This window comes from Typopeltis vanoorti, chromosome 5 (genome assembly GCF_054136105.1).
Source record: "Typopeltis vanoorti isolate ZY-2024b chromosome 5, IOZ_Tvanoo_1.0, whole genome shotgun sequence".
Classification (NCBI taxonomy): domain Eukaryota; kingdom Metazoa; phylum Arthropoda; class Arachnida; order Uropygi; family Thelyphonidae; genus Typopeltis; species Typopeltis vanoorti.
In genome coordinates, this window is record NC_143553.1 from 159,426,257 (window position 1) to 159,448,116 (window position 21,860).

Here is a 21,860-nt window from a genome sequence, read left to right on the forward strand (position 1 = left end):
CTATTTAACATATACACACACGACATAAGCCAACTCCCCCTAAAAAGTAAAATCTTCCAGTATGCAGACGACACGGCCATAGTATCCATTCACAACAATGCAAATATCGCTTACACAAATATGCAACATGACATCAATCAAATCACTAACTGGTTAACCGAAAATGGCATATATATAAACCCTGGAAAAACAAAGCTAATGATATTCAAAAACCCCCAAACCCTGCCCATAGAAACTAAATATCTCACTATCAAACATTCATCCTCCTATACACAAAGTGCAGAACCTAAAATCACAACCATCACACAGGTGAAAACAACACGCTACCTTGGACTTCACTTCGATGCAGATCAAAGTTGGAATAGCCATACAAACTACCTACATACCAAGCTTAGGATAATAGCAAGCAAACTATACAGATTAAAAGACATTGCCCCAACCCACATAAAAATACTAATCTATAAAGCATTATGTGAAAACATTTTAAGATATGCAATCACATCATACGCATTCTGCGCAGACTACAGACTTAACAGGCTACAATGGTTGCAAGATAAAATGATAAAACTGATATTCTGGGAACAACCCACTCTTATGCAGGAAGCATGGACAAAACACAAAATATTTAAGGTGAAACACTTACGCCACTACACAGTCATGTTAAAACACTACTACAGCCCAACATACAGAGTAACCAGAACAACATATCAAATAACAAGACCACAGTCAACAAACTACATAACATATAAGTACAACAATCAACACGGCAAAGCCACCCGAAACTTCTACGTACCTGACATGATAAACAAACTGCCGTTCGACAACAGAAACCTAGGAACATACAGAGAGCTGAAACAGGTACTATATAAATATTATAGCGAGAATGAAAATTAGAGGAATTCCTGTTTCTCTCTCCCCCACCACACATACACACACACAAACCACGACAACCTCCCCTCTCAAAAAACTACCACTACAAGAACACAAGAAACAAACACACACATGTCTAAATCCAACTCTATTTGCACAAAAAAAAAAAAAAAAAAAAGTTAAACTGTAATAGCAGTCAAAGTCTTTCAAACACGTACCAACAAACAGTAAAATCAACACCTGGCTTGTGACCACCATAGGAACACAACCATGAAACCACCACCCTCTGTCATCTATTATCTTCCTCAGATAAGCTCTGCTAAGCTTCGAGGAAGAAAATTACTAACTTGCAAGTATCTGTTATACACACTTGTAATGCGTTATAAATATTATATACATATAATTACTACAGCAACTATATATGCAATTCATCTGAGACATAAAAAAAAAATAAAATAAAAATAAAAAATTCTGTTATAATCCTTATTGTAAATACTGTAAATATTATTATTGTATGTAACTTATACTGAGACAATAAAATGTAAAAAAAAAAAAATTATTATTATTATTATTATTGAATTATGTGTGTATGCCGCATTACTGCATTGTATCGTGAATTGTGTGCACATTGGTGCCAATCCATATTTAGCTAGTTTAAAAAAATGTATATTCATATTTATAAAATGTACTCTGCATTTTGTATATCGAATTTTCGTACTGTACAGAAAAGATAATTTTTCATTGTGTGTGTGCAGATACTCTGTGTGATAGTAAACCTTATCATTTTCATTGTAAAAACAAATAAGTCGTTTATATAAATAAAAAAAAAAAAATAATAATAAAAAATAAATAAATAAATTATTATTGCTGTGTCGTCATTATCATTATAATTCTTTTTACTTGTATATAGCGAAACTAACCCTTGGAGAGTGCAGTAAGTTAAAATATCGTCTATTTGCTACTTTTTTTTTTTCTTTTTGTATAATCCAAAATTTTGAATGGAGCATAGAACGTATCCAAATAGTATCTCACCACGCAGTTACTAAAGGTGTAACCTGCGGTTACCATGGAAACATTGTCACGTGCGACTCTGACATCAATCGAAACTAACTGAAAAAGCGAATACTAACCAAATGATATTTCAGCGTGTTACGTGCGGTGAGAGGTGTCGCCTTTGTTACAATTCAAAGGAATATTATAAGACAGGTCTTAAAGAGCCTCTGTAGCTCAGTCGGTTTCGACGAAGCTATTTGGTTGTAAAGCGAGTTTCCTGGAGGAGGGTTTCCCCTGCAGGAAACTCAGGTTTTGGTCCCACAAAAAGGCAAACTGGGCAGAAGAACACATGCATTTACACACACACAAACACACAAGGAGATATATTTAGGCTTAGACTAACCGCCTTATCTGGACAAGAGTCCAGATAAGGCGTATCTTAAGGGCCTGTAATTAAAGCGGATTATTAGTATTATATTAGTCCTGTCTTAAATCGGACTCGAACTAAGAACATTTGTCAGTAGTGGCGAATATTTCGCTGCTCTGATAGAGATGACTGTTTTTCTTCGGACAAAGAAAAACGGAAGAAACGACTTGCGGCCAGAACGACTGAGGCTATGAGGCCCATGTATTAAGTCCGTAAATTGCGTCTGGCCGGTATGTCTCTTTTGTGGGTTGAAAAATCAGAGTTTTGGGAGAGAGAGAAGCGCAAAATTAAAGGGTTACACATAGAAGTAAAATATTTTGTTTAGCATCCATTATTGCATTAGCAGGATATTTATGCTTAGCCAAGTAGACAAATTCGCGAAAGCCCTTTTAGAAGCGTAAATTGATTTTTCCATTAATTAGTTAAAAGCCAGTCGAGCGGAACCAACGAAGTGAAAAAAAAAAAAATACGACTAAAATATCAAAAGAGGACTAGAGTGGGTCTTGTTTAAAATGGCAATGCTTATGGAGGAATTTTCATATTGTCTCGCACTGCAAAGCCACAGAGGGCAGTGTGTTTAATTAAATGAACTCCAGAGAGGTTTCCGAAGCCATAAATATGCAGGATATCGTGCAGAGACACTACGCACTGTACTTTCAGGCGATGTTTACTATATTTTAGACTTTGTTGCTATGGTAACGAACACGTTTCATGTGTTGTGATCGAATAAATGTCTGAAATGCATTGTCTGTTTCGATTGCGATATATATCTGATTATTAAGTCTGGGAGCAATATTGACCACTTTAGAGTTTACTAAAACACTTCTGAAGGGAAAATTTAATATCCCGCTTACCAATAATACACTATAGATGCGAAGAAGACAAGTGATTTAAGATTGGATTATTACATTTATTGTTTTTCATATTTATATAGTACAGTCAGAACCTTTTTCTTTGCTTTATGTTACTGAATATCACAAACATTTTCAAAACCCGGCTTTAATTAGAAATTAGGTTGTTAGAGTGTGCGAGTGCGGAACAGTGAAATCAGCTGTCTCCGTGTCAAAATAACAGAGTTGCTTGGCTTTTCAACTATAACGTTTCTTTAAGAATTACTTTGCGCGAATTAATTTTCTTAAAAATCCTACGCTATGCAATTTTGTGTGAAATAATTGCTGAAGAAAAAAACACATATTCAAAAACTCCATAGGAAAACACACACACACACACACCCTTCCTACACATACACACGTACAGATAGATAGAGAGAGAGAGAGAGAGAGTGCAACTCACCTGCCTGTCAATGATGATGAGAACGATGCCAACAGTGATGACGATGACGGTCAGTGTGATCTCGTGAGGGAGGTTCTTGTTGCTGGAGAAGAGAAAATCCTATTGAGAAAATGCATTTGTTAAATGTCGTTTCAGAAAAGCGGAAGCACAAAAGGAGCATTCCCGTAAAAGACCAGCAAAGCGATCGTGCTTAAATGATGTCAAGCTCTGTACAAACTCTCGCATTTTCCTCTTCCACTCGATTTTTAGCAATAATCGCTTTCACAATTTATGATCACGTGATAATCTTTTGCAATTTCTTTCTTTACTTCTTTTGTAAGTTTTGTTAAGTTTGCTTCTATCTTTGTGACCACGATTATCACGTAACGATGTTTCGACAGTTTGAAAAGACAGTTATTTTTGCATCGGGCAGCTTACAAAAGATAGGATTAAAATGCATTTATTGATAAACAGTATACACCAATCCAAATATACGCAGGCTGATAATTTACCAAGTATGATGCAAAATAACTCTTCGCAAAAAGTATAGAAATAGAAGACACGACACAACATAAATAAAAAAAATTAATTTTAATTTCGAAAAGATTTCTGGAAAATTTTCTAGTGTTTTTTTTTTTTTTCCTTTTTCTTTGGGCCCCCCCCCCCCAACTGGGTGCGCCACAGATCCTGCGTAAAAATAAATTGTGACATCATTTAAGCACAACCTCGAAGATAAGGAGTAGCCTTAAACTATTTAATTGAGTGAAGGCCAGTCGTCTTTTCGTATCGGTCTGATATCTAAAGCTACCAAATGAAATGGTTCTGAAACGTGAAAATATTTCTGACGATTTATTATTGTAACGGAATGTAATATTGTTGTTATTCATTTGTTTTCATAACATATATATTTTCTAGAAAAAAAAAACAATACACTTTCTTTAGTATTTTAATAATATTCTGTCTGTCTTTTGAAAGTGTAGTATGGGATTTCAAATAACATCACTTTTAGCGTACTAGCAGAGATCTTCGACCCGCCGTTTATCACATGACGGAGTTTCGTCATGTGATAAACGGCGATAATATCATGTGATATTATTATTATTATTATTATTATTCTATGGGTATCTCCATGGAGTCAGAAGACTCATCGCTGGAAACCCAAACTATATTGTAGATAAGTCACAGCTAATACTGCTAGCCACGATCTTTAAAACGAAAAAGATGGCGGTGTGACTCAGGAAGAACTGAGTAGCTCAACAGGATAACAAGGAATTAGCAAGCGATTACAAAACAAGGAAACATAACGAACATTATAACGTCGACAGACATTGTAGAAACCTCTTCGTAGAATATAACCAGAGCTGCATACAGAGATTTCTTGAACATTTTTACTGCAAAAGTTAAAAAGTAATCTTGTTGCCTTTCTAAGCGATAAGGATGATTTTGCGAAACTGTTTCTGCTCAAAACTGGTAGACTAAATATGTTGCGTTAAAAATCCGATCAAATGTGCACTGCTGTTCTGGTTTTGCTGTTTATAAACGTAAAGCGGCAAGGCGAAACTAACAGATCTTTGGAATATTCGGAAAGCCTCAGACAAATCTGTTGAGAAAACACACACACACACACACACACACACACACACACACACACACACACACACACACACACACACACACACACACACACACACACACACACACACACACACAGAGAGAGAGAGAGAGAGAGAGAGAGAGAGAGAATTTCGGAAAATATTCGGAAATAAAATGAAATTATAAACAATCTCTCTCTCTCTGTGAGCACGTGCCTATTATACACGGGGCAGCGTGCTTATGCTTGCGAAACGGATCACCTGGAAGCAGCAGACAGAGATTAATGCTTGCATTTACATTCAAGTGCATCGGATCTAACTTCATCTCTGTAGACTCCCGGATTTTTCTTTCATCCTTGCAGTGGCGTCGAGGGTGCGATTCTGGATCACTCCGTAATCCCCAGTGTCTTTTTCGCCAGCCATAATTCGGGTTTCGTTGTATTGAGGACGAAACGGGTTCTGTTTACATAAATGAACGAATGAATCATTAAGGTCCCCGCCAAAGGTCGACTAACTGAGGTTAGAGTGAGATTATTTGGACGGCCGTAACAATTAAGGCTACGAAGCCAGAGTGTATTGTGTCTACAAATTGCGCATGTTCTTCGTTGTCTTATTTGCTTCGTATGAGAAATCTGACTTTCGGGGGGGGGGACAAATCTGTTCAACCACAGAATAGAATAAATACTGTACTGTTTTATGCTTGGGTTGCATGAAACACTTCCCAGAATTTCTTGGCGCTATCCAGAGAAAGACGATTTGGCTAATCGATAATCCTTCCTTAAAGACACGCCAATTATTATTGCTAAACAGACGATCCAGTTTTTACCTTAAAAAGCTTTTCTCCACGTACTTCCGTGGAAGCTTTTCCTGTGAACAGGGGTTCATCATTACTCTCCTAAACCTGCAATAAGGAGCCGTGGCTACGTAGCGTCTTTTACGGTCCAGCTGAAAAGTCACCGAAATTGCTTTTCCACTTCTTTTATTCCATCGGTCATTGTTATCTAGAGCAGCCATATACCAATAAACTCCTTTCTCTTTACTCCCCTCGCATCGCACTGATTTGCTATTCGTTCAGAAATCTCTCGTGAATTGCATTTTATGTTAATCTCCACGAAGGTTGTCACCCTGTAATGCATTAGTACCGAGGATGTGCGGAGAGTGAAATAATTCGATTCCCGTGCTCTAGAAACAAAACACGGTGCCTATTCAAGCCATTTTAAGCTTCCCATAACCAATGTGGTGTTTCATTGGACGATTCAAACCATCTGTCATAAAAATTATTCGTATGTAATCATCATTTCTTAATATGTAGCCTCTACAGATATATATAGAATATTATAGTGGGTACCCCATAATAAAGTTTACGTTACTGCCAGCTCCTATCAACAATCCCCCTAGCTTTGATCTTCTTCAGGTGCCTTTTTCTCTGCCACCCTGACATCACATGACTCTTTTTGCAAAGTTTCTTTCTACCATTTTGCTCAAGTATGACCATACCCCAATAGATTAGCTCTGATCACACATTTTTAGTATTCTGACTATTTCTGGACTATTTTGACTACATTTATTTATTCCGTATAAATTTATTCAACCAACTCTAAAAGTTGCGCCCAAACATTCTCCATATTCTCTTCCATACTTTTTATCTATTTATTGCTGATTTTAATATCAAATCATAAACTGCTGAGTTAAATGATATCAATTTTGATATCAGCACTATGGCCGCTTTCTTTCATAAGATGATCCTGATAAATGCCGAATAACAGGGGAGATAATGTGCCCCCCCGCCTCACATTTGGCTTTATATCATGCCATCTTCTTGCACCTCCTTCAATTCCAATGGCTGATTTACAAGCTAGGTTGACATATATATATATATATATATATATATATATATATACATATATACAGTTTAATTTCATAATTGAAGAGCTTTTTCTCATGGTGCAACTTAGAAAAAGTTTGGAATGAAGGCCGAGCAACTAAAGTCGTGGCCAATATGCATTTAATTAACGTCTGTTTAATTAAGTCTATGCTTCTGGCAGGTTTGCCTGTTTTGTGGGATAAAAGAGAGTTTATACACGAAAGTAAATGCATCTTGATGGAATTGCGTTGATTACGTTATACGAATATCAAACCCAAATGCAATTTGTATGTTACTGTTAAACACATCAGTTGAATAATTGCCGGCCTGGTTGGCCGAGTGGTTAGTGTATTCTCTCTCCAACCAAAAGGGTGCGGGTTCGAATCCCACCGTGGGCATGGATGTTTGTGATTGTCCGTGAAAATACCAGTAGATGGCGTTGGTGGATTTGAGTGGTGGAGACAGAGAGTTGCAGAGTAGGTGCCCCCCTTCGATGAGTCTTGGGCTACTTGGAGGTGTCACATAATAATAATTTTCCACTGTATGAAGATGAGTTTTTTTCTTTTGTAGGCCATCTGTTCATAAGAGGTTGAAAACCTACATGTAACATTTTTGAAGAATTAGATATGCGTGTGCTCTGCTCTAGAGTCCAAATATGATTTGTTTGCTACTTCAGAAATTGAATGGTTGTGGTGTTTTCTCCGTATTGGACGATGAAATTCTCTACGACACATGGAAAAACCGTCCATTTCATATCTTTCATGGAAATTCAATTTCAATGAAATTGTATTTCACACAAGACGACAATTATCTGTCACAAGGAGACAATTAGCTATCATTCTTGTCACTTTTTGTTCTAACGCGTTTGCAAAAAATTCACGGCAAAGGTGGTGAAAGCGGCTGTTACTAATTTCCAAAACGAGGGGCTGAAAGTGCATTGACTACTTCCTTTATAAATAAAAAGCATTATAGAGAAAATAATTTCTATGCTTAAATTTCAGAAGCTTACCCCAAGTGTGGATCGGAACTTGGACATAGAAGCAACAAAAGGTGAATCACAGATACATTGTGTTATATGGGCTCATATGCCTCTTAGCCGCGAAAACATATTTCTACATACTCTAACTTTGAATATACTTCTGGTATTATCATATGACTGCAATTTTACACTAAGTATGAAGTCACACATAATTAACGTGTTCTGTGCTATGCAATCGCTTAAAATTTCTTACGGAAAAGAAACTGCCTCACCTTTCTCCATACACCTTGACGTCGTACCAGTCCAGTGCTTGATTCAACACGAGAAGATTCAGGCAGCTCTGCAAAGTCGTTAGGACAACAGTAAGAAGAATTTTGATGAGATAACTGAGATGCATAACAACGGTGATCCCTAAAAGTTCCATGACACAAAAGTAACTCAAATACTGAGGGAAATTGACTACTTCGCCCTGAAGACTCAAGTTATTTACAGTTGCATTTGCCATTCTGAAGTTCGGACTGTCGACTACCACCTGCATTGAATAAAACAAATGATCAGAACGAACTTACATCAAATTGTTATCCCCACAAAACAGGTGTGTCGAACATGCACATTGCAAACTTACCGCGGTCAAGACTTGAACTGTAACCCAGATTGAAACCATTATGGTGATGAGCAATAGCCTTAAGCTAGGTTGTGATTGTGCTGTTGAGGGTGCTTTCAAAAATCCCGCGGAACATGTCTAGAGAAAGAAGAAAATAAAAAACAATTCAAACTGAAATCAGATAAAATGGGTACATATGTAGTAGATAGATTAATTCTCTATGATAACAGCTTACTTAAATTGCCATTTTGTATATGTTTATAATTCTCGCACTAAAATATTAATTTCATTAGACTGCATTTAGGCCATTTAATTGTAATATCCATCTTTCCCAGTCTCCAAAATTAATGCCATTCGGTCGTTTCACCATATCGATGGAAGCAACCTCAGTTCTGTATGAAGACCAATTTCAGTAATGTTGTCAAAGAGAAAGAGTCGCCGATTTACTCGCCTGCAACGATTCATATAAATGCATGGCCCGAAGAACATAAGGCAATGAATCCCCAGCAAGAAGAAATATTTTTTCCGTTTTGAAGGAGTTTCTTCCAGTGTGAAATAGTGTTTTATTCGAAAGGCTTTTCTCCAGAACACTAAATATGTAAGCATGCTGACCGAGCATCTTTTCGGTCAGCATAATTAATGCCTTTTATTCCCCAAAGGGAGTAAGCGGACTCCTTGAACCCTAACCTTTTGAAGAGAGATCGGCATCCACTCGCCATCCTTTTAAGCCTTCGCAGATAGCCCAAGCTATTAATGCAACAAGGATTCTCTAAGCGGCAACTGGAGTCGAACGTGTGATGGGTTTTCTTCAGGCGCGGCCTTAAAGCACTTTAAAAATGAATAATTTCATTCCCGGGAGCAGTGTACGTTTGTAATGCCGATGGAAGTTAACGAAAAGTAGCTAATAAAATACATCGTCAAGTTTACTTTAAAGAAAAGTATTAAAAAATGTTGTTGTATTCATTCGAAGTTCATAAAAGTTTATGGGCCCTCTTCTTCTTCGTTTTCGACAATTAAGGAATGGGCTGTCGAGTTTAAACGTGGCCGTACCAGCCTCGAAGATGATCCACGTGAAGGACGTCCAAAAAGTGTAACAACACCAAAAATCATTTATAGCTCCTCTTGTGAAATCCCAGAAAGCTAAGTTGAAATAATAAGGTTATTGCAGAAAAAATTCTCTAAAATGATATCACAAAAATCTTTTTTCTTTAATTTTTTAACTCACCTGAGGTGCAAAAGGAAGGACAAATACAAAGACGATAGCCAAGACGATCACTAAACCTAAAGGATAGGCCACCGCCGATATGAGGGTGCTGAAAACGGAGGAAATGAATTACTGCCAAGCTATTACAGAAAAGACAAAAACTTGCTCATCGATATGTCCTACACAATTACTAAAACAAACAAGAAAACTATAAAAGTCAAAATGCAGTCATTTACTTCAACTTTATTGATAAATTTCTAGAATCTAGCCCAGTTTGTTTTTTAAGTTTTCAATCACAGACATGAAATGACTCCGTTCCATTCTCCCGAGGAACGCTGTCATTCCATACAATTGACCCCGCAAAGCAAGTTGTGTGCTTCGATGCTTCTGCTGTTTCAACAGAAGGGCAAAAGGTTGGACATTAGAAGGATACGCGATTGCAACTAATATTTTTGCAAACCTGATGTATCACCCGATATTTTTACTTCAAAAAAAAAAGGTTAGTTCATTGAGTACGTAACGTCTTGCGCCGAACCTGACAGCATTTTTGTTATCTGCGTTCGACGACCTGATCATACCATTTTTGAAATTCACTGAAGGAATGAAGTTGTCCGATTAGCGTTTCTTTGATCAACAACCTTAGTAAGAATTATCTACCATGGAGAGAGAGAGAGAGAGAGAGGTAGGAGCGGTTATCACTCAGCATATTGAATAACTATTTGGATTTGGTTGCACTTGCTTAAAATCATATTTTCCCCTATACATACATACATCCCATCTCCGTGTACATATAAGAGCTGACCAGATAGCTACGCGGGATATTTTTTAAAGGGAAGGAAGAGACAATCCTGGAAATTATCTCTTATAAGGGAGTATAGTATGATTTATAAGAGAGAGGTTATTTTATTTATTCGCTTGCTTGCGTGGAGAGTGATCTGTGAGTGCTGATGAATAGATTAAGGCGCGTGACGGATATTGTGGCTTTTAGGCTGCTTCCTTGTCGGATTTTCTCCCTTGATGGGTCATTCACCCCAGAAAGTATTTGTAGCAATAGAGCCCAGTTCCACTTTGAGGAGCACTAAGCAGTTGGGAACAACAGACAAAGCAGTGCAATCTTAAGCAAAGCACTAATATAAGACGAACACACAAAGTCCATAGTTTTCTAAGTACAACATCCAGACAACTTTGACGACGAAGGTTACACTCTCATAAGCTCACTGGCCTTTTCGGAACTTTATTGTTTCAATATACTGAGCTGGGGGGGGGGATGTTTAAATAGCATTGCTTAGCAGGAGCCGTTTACGCTTCTTTTATAAATATCTTAATTTCCATTGGCTAATTAGCATATTTCTTGGGTAATTAGCATAAAAACCAGCAAAAGAATCTCGTTACCGAAGAAAAGCATGAAGTGAAACTAATCTCTTTTGTACGACGATAAATTTGCCGGAACTGGGGATGAAGGTATCATGGGCGAGTCTGCAATTCAATTACTTTGCCATTTCACTATCATGTTTGTTTCTTGTTAATCTTTTGCCACATGTGGAAATTGTCCGTCGAAATTCGGTGCTCAGGGAATATTTTCCATAAGATATAAGCTGAAGTCACAACATGCATAAATTTCACCACTAATTCATTCACTCATTAGTTTCATATTCAGTACAGTATGAAAAGCACTTATCTAAGTGCTTTGCAGCCGCAGCTTCGAGAAGCCAGTTAATCCGATTAGCGTTTTTTTTTAGGGGGAGGGAGGGAGGGGTATATACCTCGTAATGGAGGATAAGTGATGGCAAGCATTTGGAAGAGTTTTTTTTTATTTTTTTTTATAATAAGCTCTGCGATGTTACTACTATCAAAAGGCGGCATGTAGTAATTACATCGGAAGAATGGCAAGGGTGGAAATTTCAATCTTTCAATTGCAAACATCACTTGTTTTGATGGTTTTCTGTTTGGTAATACGAACCTAAAGAACACGCGTTTATTTTTGGATAATACAGCTGTAATCAAAAATCACGTGGGGTTTAGCGCTTGATTTCATCCATTAAATTTCATGAAATTAACAGCGAATAATAATCAACTATTTTTATTTTTAATTCACTTAATATAAAATAAATGAAACAAATTAAACCGAACGAAACTGGAATATTGCTCGAAAACATATAAAACCCAATTTTTAACACCATAAATATTCTTTGTAAAAGAAGGTTTAACGCCAAAAGAAATTCATTCGAAGTTCATAAAAGTTTATGAGCCCTCTTCTCCTTCGTTTTCGACAATTAAGGAATGGGCTGTCGAGTTTAAACGTGGCCATACCAGCCTTGAAGATGATCCATGTGAAGGACGTCCAAAAAGTGTAACTACACCGAAAATCATTGATCAAGTGTACTATATGGTATTGGATGACCGGCGAGTCAAAGTGAGTGAAATTGTTGAGACTATTAGGCATTTCAAAAGAACGTGCAGGATATATTTTGCATATGAAAAAGCCTTCGGGAAGATGGGTGCCGCGCTTGCTCACAGCAGATCATAAACGCACTCGCATGAAAATCTCTGAAGAGTGCTTGGAGCGTTTTAACAAGAATAAAACTGATTTTGTGCATCGATTTATTACTATGGATGCTTGGATTCACCATTACACACCAGAATCCAAACAGCAGTCAAAAGAGCGGACAGAAGCCGGCTGTTCAGCGCCAAAAAAGACAAAGTCGGTTCCATCAGCAGGAAAGGTCATGGCAGCGGTGTTTTGGGATGCTAAAGGGATTTTGTTTATTAATTATCACTTTCATCAGGACAATGCACCTGCCCACAAACGTGCTTTTGCAATGGGAAAATTAAGGGATCTGCAGTCTGAATTGTTTGAACATCCACCCTTTTCCCCCAGATTTGCCTCCCACAGACTTCTATCTCTTCCCAAAACTAAAACTCTTCCTCGCTGGTCAACGTTTTTCTTCGAATCAAGAGGTGATTGATTGTGGCTGTAGAGGGGTATTTTGCAGATCTTACTGAGAACCAGGTACGGAATAATGGCGCTGGAGCATCGCTGGAATAAATGTATTAGTATTAAGAAAGGTTATGTTGAAAAATGAAAATAATTTTGAAATTATGAATTCTTTTTTTCATTGTTAGGCCGAGAACTTTCCAGACCACCCTCGTATAGCGCAAGTACCATCGAATGCATCACTACCACTAGGAGGAGCAACCGATAGCAGAAATTTTTACTTAATCTTAATATTCTTAGCTTTCTTTACGGACTCTGATTCAATCAACTGATGGCAGATGTTCAAAATTGTCGGTTACCCTTGCAGATAATTAAAGTAAGAGTGAAGTAATGTACAGCGTGAGAGAGACTCTTTGGCGCCATATCGAGCGTCCGGAATAATAACTCTGGTAGAATTCGACAAGCTGAACCCACAATAAGGAATTTTCTTCTTCGCCGATAATGTCATACTTTGACATTCAGACTGTCCCAAACCACCTACATAATCTGTATATAAACGGAGTCTAATTGGAGTAATGGAAATTACTCCAGTTAGACGGAAATAAAAGAGATGGAAGCATTAAGCTAAATTACCGAATTTTCGAAGAGACAGGAGACTTTCAATGCCTTGTTCCGATGTCGGAACTCTGAGAGGGTGAAAAGAAATCACGAAGCTTTTAATTTTCTTGAAATAAGCCTTACCTAACTGAATAATCTGTATATCAAACTTAATGCCCCAAAGACCACAATTCACCTCTACAAAATTACTATCGGGCCATGTTTACATATGATTCTCAGACATGGGACATCACTACTCAACGCCCAGTTAATAATCATCAGTAGCTTTGGGATCACATGCTTCGATCAATATTAAGATTCGTGTGCCAAGATATCTTCTACCACTGTCATTCTGCAAGTAAGCTAACAAAGACCTCTTAACACTATCAATTCAGAAAAGTCAACATAGACAAGTCCATTCATATCATTTCAATATTCTTGCTCTTAACAGGCCAACAAATGGAGAAAGAAGAAGAAGACCAAGAAAGGAGTTTTGAAAATACATAAGAGTTCTTTTAGGAGATGAGACAATCAATAACAAACCATCCAGGCTGGCACAAATGGAGAGAGAGAGACCCAATTAGCCTTAATTTCTTAACGCCAAGAGTTGTTATATCCATATTGCTGTGTATATTTCACTCGTTTCGTATCTTTATGATGCGAAATTCATAATCATTTTAATGATAAAACTGGGTATGCATGGATGAATACATAATTATGCGAGCGAGCGCGCGCGCATAATTATGTATTACGCACGCACGCACGCACGCACGCACGCACACACACACACACACACACACACACACACACACACACACACACACACACACATTTCATTTTGCTCACAGACTGCGAATCTAGTAATCAGCTTACTTATAAATCGCAAAGCTACAATTACTAAAATAAAACTAAACACTTAAAACATAAACGTAACAAAGTTAAAAAGTAATGTCAATAGGAAAGCTTAAACTATGTTATATTATTATTATTATCGCGTAATTCCTCCAAGGAGATTCGGCACTCAGCTCACCGGTGTACACTACTTAATCCTCTGTTAACACACAAAGCCACCATCTACTTTCAACGCCATCTATGTCTCGCTGAGATTTGGGCCGAAATGCCTGTATACGGGATGAAAACCCACTGTTTGGTATGGGGGAAAAACCTCCTATCTTCATATGAGATCGGCTAACTCAACTTCAGTTGTAAAAGGTCATATACAAGGATTCTTTCAGTCGCGAAGAGACTCAAACTGAATTCTTTTCCAATCGAAGTGCGCAGCGTCTCCTCGTGCTTCAAGTGCGCTACGGAGGTATTTAACTTAACTATGTAAACTTAACCGTGTAAACTAAAATAAGGATATCAACATATATTAACAGCTAACGAGCTATTTAAAATAACGCAGCATTTGATAAAAATTTAAAATAAATAATTTATGCATGAACCCCGTGCTTACATGGAGAGAAAACAAAATGTTGAATCTTTTATGAAAGAGTTATGACTACGAATTTAACATTCGAATGTCATTTTCAAATTGGATTTTAATAAACGAGGACTGCCACAGGGAATGTTTAATAATATTCAACTCATTATTGCTGTCAAATGTAACGAATTTCTAGCATGTTGGAACATTTATGAGAGGCAGTAGATGTTTGACTTATGCGCAAAGGTCAACAAAGCTTTTGGCAGATTACAGCGAAATGCTTTGACGTGTTAATCCGGGTTCTGCGGAAACGAGTAGCGACTGGGCGTAACAATGTCTCATCGTGCTTTGCTTCTGCTGTGCAAATTGACCTGCTAATTAGAAAACGGTCTTCAAATTTCAAAATGTGCTGTCAACTTCATTCTTACAACCAGCGCCAGTGATGGTCTTGAATAACTGAGGATGTGTTGGTGTGCACTGGCTTAAAGAAATAACGAAAAGCAATCTTTCGATTTTAAGTGACAGCTTTTCAAGTCATGTTTTGTTTTCCAATTTGTTAATATTATTTGGCTTTGAACGTTTTGCTTTTACTCAAAACGAGGAATTAATAAATTCCCAACTTCATGTTGCTTGATGTAATGCTAAAGTTTTTTTTTTTTTTTTTTTTTTTAAAGATTAAAGCTTTCATGCAGAGGTTTGTTTCTTCTCAACTTCCTGGCGATGCTTTACAAAGTTTTCGTAAATGTCACGTCGCTTCTTTCTACAATAATTATAAAAATTATTTAAATTAAATATTTATAATTAAAGTAGCAAAACAACCGGATTTGTTGGTTCTTAAGTGAAATATTTCAGTGTGATTATTGCTGAAAAATCCCTTCTTGTTCCTGTTTCAAGTTTATTTACGTAAGCTAATTTATTATTATTATTATTATTATTGAATAATGTATAACATTCCATTTCTCAATCCAATTTGCAAATGTACATTAAAAGCATTTATTACAATGATTTTTTTTTAATTTTACAAAAAAAAATTAAGTTATTTGTTTTAATAATAAGATTTAGAAAACAATAAAAGTCATAAAAGATTTCTTTCAGCATACTATCTTTTTATCGTCTGAAACTAAGCGATAAAGAAAGAAAAATATCTTCACAGATACAAGCAAGAACATAAAACATAAAATGAAACGCACACCTCCACGTAAGAATGGTTGTAAAATCAGTCGCAACTTTCTTCTTTCTTTTTTGTCACATTGCCTCCCTTTGGACTGTGTATGGTCACTCGCGTACCGCCTACGTTTTGGGAAGTCACATCTCTGTGAAAGAAGCGAAAGGATTGCAACTTTCAGCATACGATTAGGGACAATCACAAACGTCCATTCGAACTCGCAATCTTAGCTGACATGCTACCACTTGACCCATCAGATTGACGGCTGTGGATTCACCTAACCTGTGAATAACACAAAAATCCTGCTCATAGAACTGAACATGCGCATACTTCTCTTACCTCCAATACCACATGAATATAATACCGCACAAAACAATTGAACACACATAAGGAAATTAGAATTTATTAACAACGCCTAAATATAAAGAAATAAGCAAAGCTGTTATGTTATGGAGCATCCTTGGATTAGAACGTGTCTTTTGACTGAAACTATTTTTAAATTGAAAGGATAATTAAAATTTAATTAAATGAGCATGCGGAGGTGTTATTGCCTGCCTTTGCCGCACTTCTGGCAATAACCATCTGAAATTTGGAGTGGATATACGTTGATAAATTGAGAATTGCAATATTCTCAATATGTATAACACATATAACACAAATAGAAGAAATAACCATTCTTGCTTAAAAAAAAAATTAATAAACTTAAGAATATCAGAAGCTATTGAAATAAAAAGACATTGCAACACTATTAACGTTGTGTTCCGCAACTCCGCAACAACAACAACAACAACAACAAAAACCTTCAACCAATCAAAATACCTTAACGAAATTGACACAGCCTACGTCATACACACGGAAATTTTGTTCTTTTAATCTGATGACGGTTGTTCCGAAAGGACTCTACCCCGTAAACCGATTTCATCTTTCATCATATATTTTTACGTTTTTCCTTCGAGGCCTTTACATTCTTATCTTACCCTGTGCAGTTTTTGCGCTCTAGTTTTTAATATTTCGATATTTCATTTTAAATTTTACAAGTTTTATAGTGTATTTACCAATAATATCCCATCATTCATCACAACTTTATTCTCACCTGTAATAATATCCTACTGTTTATTCTTACGCTTTTAACTCCTTTTCGTACCTCAGTTTTAAAATTTTAAAAATCAATGCAGCTTCATTTTACTATTTTGCGAATCACTAATATCATATTCATTCATCACATCTGCTATCTCCATTTCAAATTGCCAGAAGTTACACCTCGATATAGTTAAAATTTTAATTAAACTTCTACTTTAAAAAGAGTTGCAGTCAAAAGACACGTTCTGATCCATAGCCTATCAAAATAACCACAAGTTCAGAGACGATATACATTAATAACTGTTCTGTGTTTCGCTCACAGTGAGCGAACTATCTAGGAGTTGTTGCTAAATTCTAATTTCCTTACATCCGTTTTTCATTATATCTACTACACGTTTCTATAAAACGTCTAGTTATCCATCTTTAGCAACCCATAATCTGCTACTGGGTGACGATAATTCATCTACCGCCTTAAGATCTCTTTAACAATCTTAATTGCTAATTAGGATTGTTAAAAAATCCAAATCCAAAATCAAGGACTAATTAATTATTGCTTGGGAAGCAATAATTAATTAGAAAGGAATTAATCAGGAATTATTGCTTGGATTGTGTGTTTAGCTGCTTGTTAAAAAAAAAACCACATCGTAATGTGCAATCGGTTTCAGGTAATTCTCTTTAAATGGTAGGAAATTGTTACAGATTTACTTTATTAAAGTTTCAAATCCTAATACATCTTTCTAACTACTACATGAATTTTCTCTAATTTGAGCTGACAGGTTTGGCGTGTTTCATCTATGAAATAGACTTTGTGCAAATGAATTCCCTTTAGTTTAAGTCATTAAAGTTATTCCATATTTCTTTCTTTCTTTTTTTTTCAATATTATTATGTGTTATTTTATTTATGTATTTTTTTTATATTTATTCCTATTCTGCAAAGGACCGAAAAATAGGGTTTGGCATGGTTTTTACTGAATTTTATTCTTGGTCCAAATAAAAAGCCGAGGCGGCAGCAGCGGGAGTGATAAGTCTCTCCCACCAGTCTTTATTTCGGTGAGCTTGCGGATTATGAGCTGAGCAAAATCAACATCTTACGTCTTGTCAAGGTCTGGTTATCTTTACGACCTTTTCATGTTACACCGCCTCCAAATAGATCATCGTTTTTTTTTTCTTTCACGAAGAGGTTGGGCCTTTGATCACTTGGCACTATTCCATATCTCGTAATCTAGCCGTCGAATTCGCTAAAAAGACTTCCTTGATGATTTGCGACGTCTAAAGTACGTCTGCAAAATCGAAAGTGAGTTTGTCTTCTGACTCAGATAACAAAATTAATGTTAGATGATTCATAGATTCTTACTTGTAAATCTTTGCAACACTCAAATTGTGATGTAAGTTTACAATATTCTCAGATAACGTATTCGTATTCGATTAACCTCCTCTTTAAGTCTTGTGATTTTCGTTACAATACTGCTTTAGATCTCGTGCACGTTTCTGATTATCGCGCGGCGCAAGTGACTAAGTTACTCCTGTAAGTGACTTCTTTTTCCATCCAGTCCAAGTATTAATGGACCGACACTGTCTATCTGAATTCTTTAAACTTTCAGACTAAATCATTTCCAATTTCATCACCTCACTTACGCGGTATCATTAGACTCATCGTAGGGTGTTCTATCCTACACAGTACAATATTACACTCTTCCGTTCTATTTCACTTGACCCAGACTCACACCGTACCATGCAGGCTTTCGAAACCAAATCCGACGGAATAGTGTGATTAATCTTTATTACAGTAGTCTCCGATCTTCTAGGAGAAAAAAACTTTGCCACCTCCTTATGAGAGCTGTTAACTCACTTTCAGATGAAAAGCTCTAATAAATTCGAACCCAGGTCTTTCCAACCAAAGGGCATGGTCGAAACGACTAAGTTACGGAGGCTTACACTGCTAAAATAAAAACAAATCTTCGAATGCGTTTTATTCGCCAAAGGGAGTAGGGAGATCCCTTTTAGTCGTAACTTTTTTTTTCTCCAAAAACGAAAGACAGCTACTCTTTCACTACCCACAATCGCCGAGGTTGACGTATTCCCACAGCATATTAGATCAGTCAATGTTCGTAATCTTGATTATTATTTATTTGTATGTAATTGTGTGTAGTATGGGTGTGTTGTGCGTGCTTTGGTCGATTTTGCTGTGCTGAGGGATTAAAAATCGATTTATTTTATTTATTTTTATTATTTATTTTATTATTATTATTATTATTTTCTTTATAGAAGGGAAACTTTGCTTGTTTTCGTCAAAGATTGGCTAACTCTGAAAAAAATTGAAATAAAAAACCGCCTATAAAAAGTTCCGCTCGTTGGTAGGTAGAATCGAATCTGTAATATGGTCTTCATACTGCAGATCGTGGGGTTATTACTACGAGGGTTTGTAAGTCGCCATACCTATCAGACTTCATCTTAAATTAGTTCAACACCTCTGACAACACATTTCACAGATTTACCGCTTTAAAAAAATCGCCACCTCACAAGAAAGTGACACGGCGATTTTTTTCGCACAATACGGAAAAATACAGATATTTCAGTAGGTGTAATCAAGCTTATAACATCGTTTTAAGGAGAAAGAATTAAAGTTTTGAATAACACGATACAGTTCTAAGAAAGAATTATTCCAGAATGCACTACCACGCTACCGGCCAAGACGTCTATAGACGTCAAGGTTATCATGGATGTGAAGTGCATATTAAAATTGAAATACCATTCATATTACATTGAAATACATGATGGATACGAAGCGCATGAGATGCGTATTTGATCCATAATGGCCGGTAAAGTGGCTATATTACTAAAAAAGTGAAGAAAAATTGCAATGATATAGTAATGATCACGAAATGTGCAACAAAATACAGTTAATCCTGATGACGTCTGAAAAAAAGGACATACAAACAGCCACTTTAACATAAAAGAATATCTAACAACCTAAATAACTGTAAACCCCTGTTTTCGAATTAATGCGTAAAGCTCCCTTCCATTCTCCTGGCTACTTGAACAAATAGCAACAAAAAAAAAAAAAAATGCACGACCAAGCTGTTCTTCATGCTTCTTCTTCCTACAAATCGTGTTAAAGGCTGACGATTACCAGTGGAAGAAGCCAAGGAGAGGAGACTGTACTGTATAATCAGTACAGTCTCCTCAGTACTGTATAATATCGAATCTATTCGCCTATGGTCGCAGCAGAGTTCTCTGTGCTGTAACCATAGTCGAATGGTTTTCTATTAGGCCAGTATATTATATTTGCGTGTGTTCTCTGGGCGGTTTGTCTGTTTCTGTATCTTCCCTGCTAGGAAAAAATGCGCGAATTCCAAAGAGAATTATTTCATATATGACTCTGTGACGAAATATAATGTTGTATTCTCAAAATAGCACTTTTTAATAGTCCTTATCTTTCATAATCTATACGTGCTGTATTATTACATAACTGCAAATAAATACTTCATTTTTTATTATTAATTTGATGGCTTGCTTTGTAGAGATATTTTAAAATACACAGGACACAGAAATGCATTTTGATTGAAGTGACAAACAGTACTCACGCTGATATTACTAGAAAATAGGTGGCCGTACAGAATAGCAAGGCGATGAACAATCCAAACATGGAAACTATGGTGACGCTGTCTTTGGTGGCTTGGTATTGCGTTTCCAACTCCAGATTCTTAAAACGCAAAGTTAAAAGGTTGGCTTGTTCTCGAAGATTTCTGAAAAAAAAAAAGTAATTCAGCGTCATTGAAAAATAATTGCACGATTTCAAATCCTCACAGAACGTATCTGTAATAGAGATATTTGATTCTGCACATTTGTTACGGTGGGTTTCACGGATGCGATCAGAACATTCGAAAGCTTTGCAAACGTGTACTCTTGTACTCTTTCTCTGGACACTCAGCAAAACCGCAGTCGCTGCGGTTATATCTTCCGTAAATTAGTCTCTCAAAGTGAGCAATGTTTTCTTTTCTTTTTTTTTAAATGTCCGTTGGATTTCAATTTGACTTCGTATCGTCCAATACAAATGCCGTTGATTTGCTAATGTGAGGAAAGAAAGCGGCCGAGCAGGGACTTAGCGAGAAGGATTTTCCACGTCCTGGTGGTAAACTGAAGCCACGGTCCCAGTCACGCACAAATGCCTACTCAGAATAATCCAAAAAGGAATTCTTCTGGTTCAGAACTCCCCTCAAGGCAGCACTTCTTGTTACTTTCCTGTTCCTTGATTCAAGCGTACGAACATTAAGATAAATGTCGCAGACATTTATCTTAATAATGCCGACTTTATGTCGGCAATAAGATGCCCCCTAAAATTTCTTTTCAAAATGTTTATTTTGAATTCTTGCCGTTAAGAAAGACCACAAATTATATATATATATATATATATATATATATATATATATATATATATATATATATATATATATATATATATATATATCTTTGTACCCAGAAAGTAAAGGTTTCTCATTGGAATTTCTATTGCTTCAGTAAAGTAAATGGCTATTCATTTAGATAACTTTTTTTTTTCCATGCATCTGATCAGCGGGAAAGACCATCGACTTCATGTTTCTGACTATCCACAAAAGATATAGGTCATGAGGTCGTGTTTATGCAGCCTTGAGAAAATCTTTCATTTTGGTCACCGCAGCGCAGATCTTCGACCACCCAACAACCACTCTTGACTTTCGCCTAAACGCCGCACCTGTTCGTATGTCACAAAATTGCCGGACAATAGGGGAATCCTACCTCTGCTGCACCAGACGCACAGTCACGGATTGTAGAAGCGGTAATTTAGGGTGGTATTAGCAATACTTTTCTTTCCTCT

The 21,860-nt window shown here is 36.6% G+C and overlaps 1 protein-coding gene across 1 annotated transcript in view; it reads right to left on the bottom strand.

Moving 5' to 3' along the window:
- Positions 1 to 21,860, bottom strand: part of LOC150106997 (adenylate cyclase type 3-like) — a 398,311-nt gene that overhangs the window by 174,710 nt on the left and 201,741 nt on the right. The window contains exons 11-15 of the mRNA XM_090392870.1: positions 20,590 to 20,751; positions 9,827 to 9,914; positions 8,623 to 8,739; positions 8,270 to 8,529; positions 3,584 to 3,665 (exon numbers count right to left, since the gene is read on the bottom strand). Coding sequence (XP_090248996.1) covers positions 3,584 to 3,665; positions 8,270 to 8,529; positions 8,623 to 8,739; positions 9,827 to 9,914; positions 20,590 to 20,751 — 709 coding nt within the window. The remainder of the gene's footprint in view (positions 1 to 3,583; positions 3,666 to 8,269; positions 8,530 to 8,622; positions 8,740 to 9,826; positions 9,915 to 20,589; positions 20,752 to 21,860) is intronic.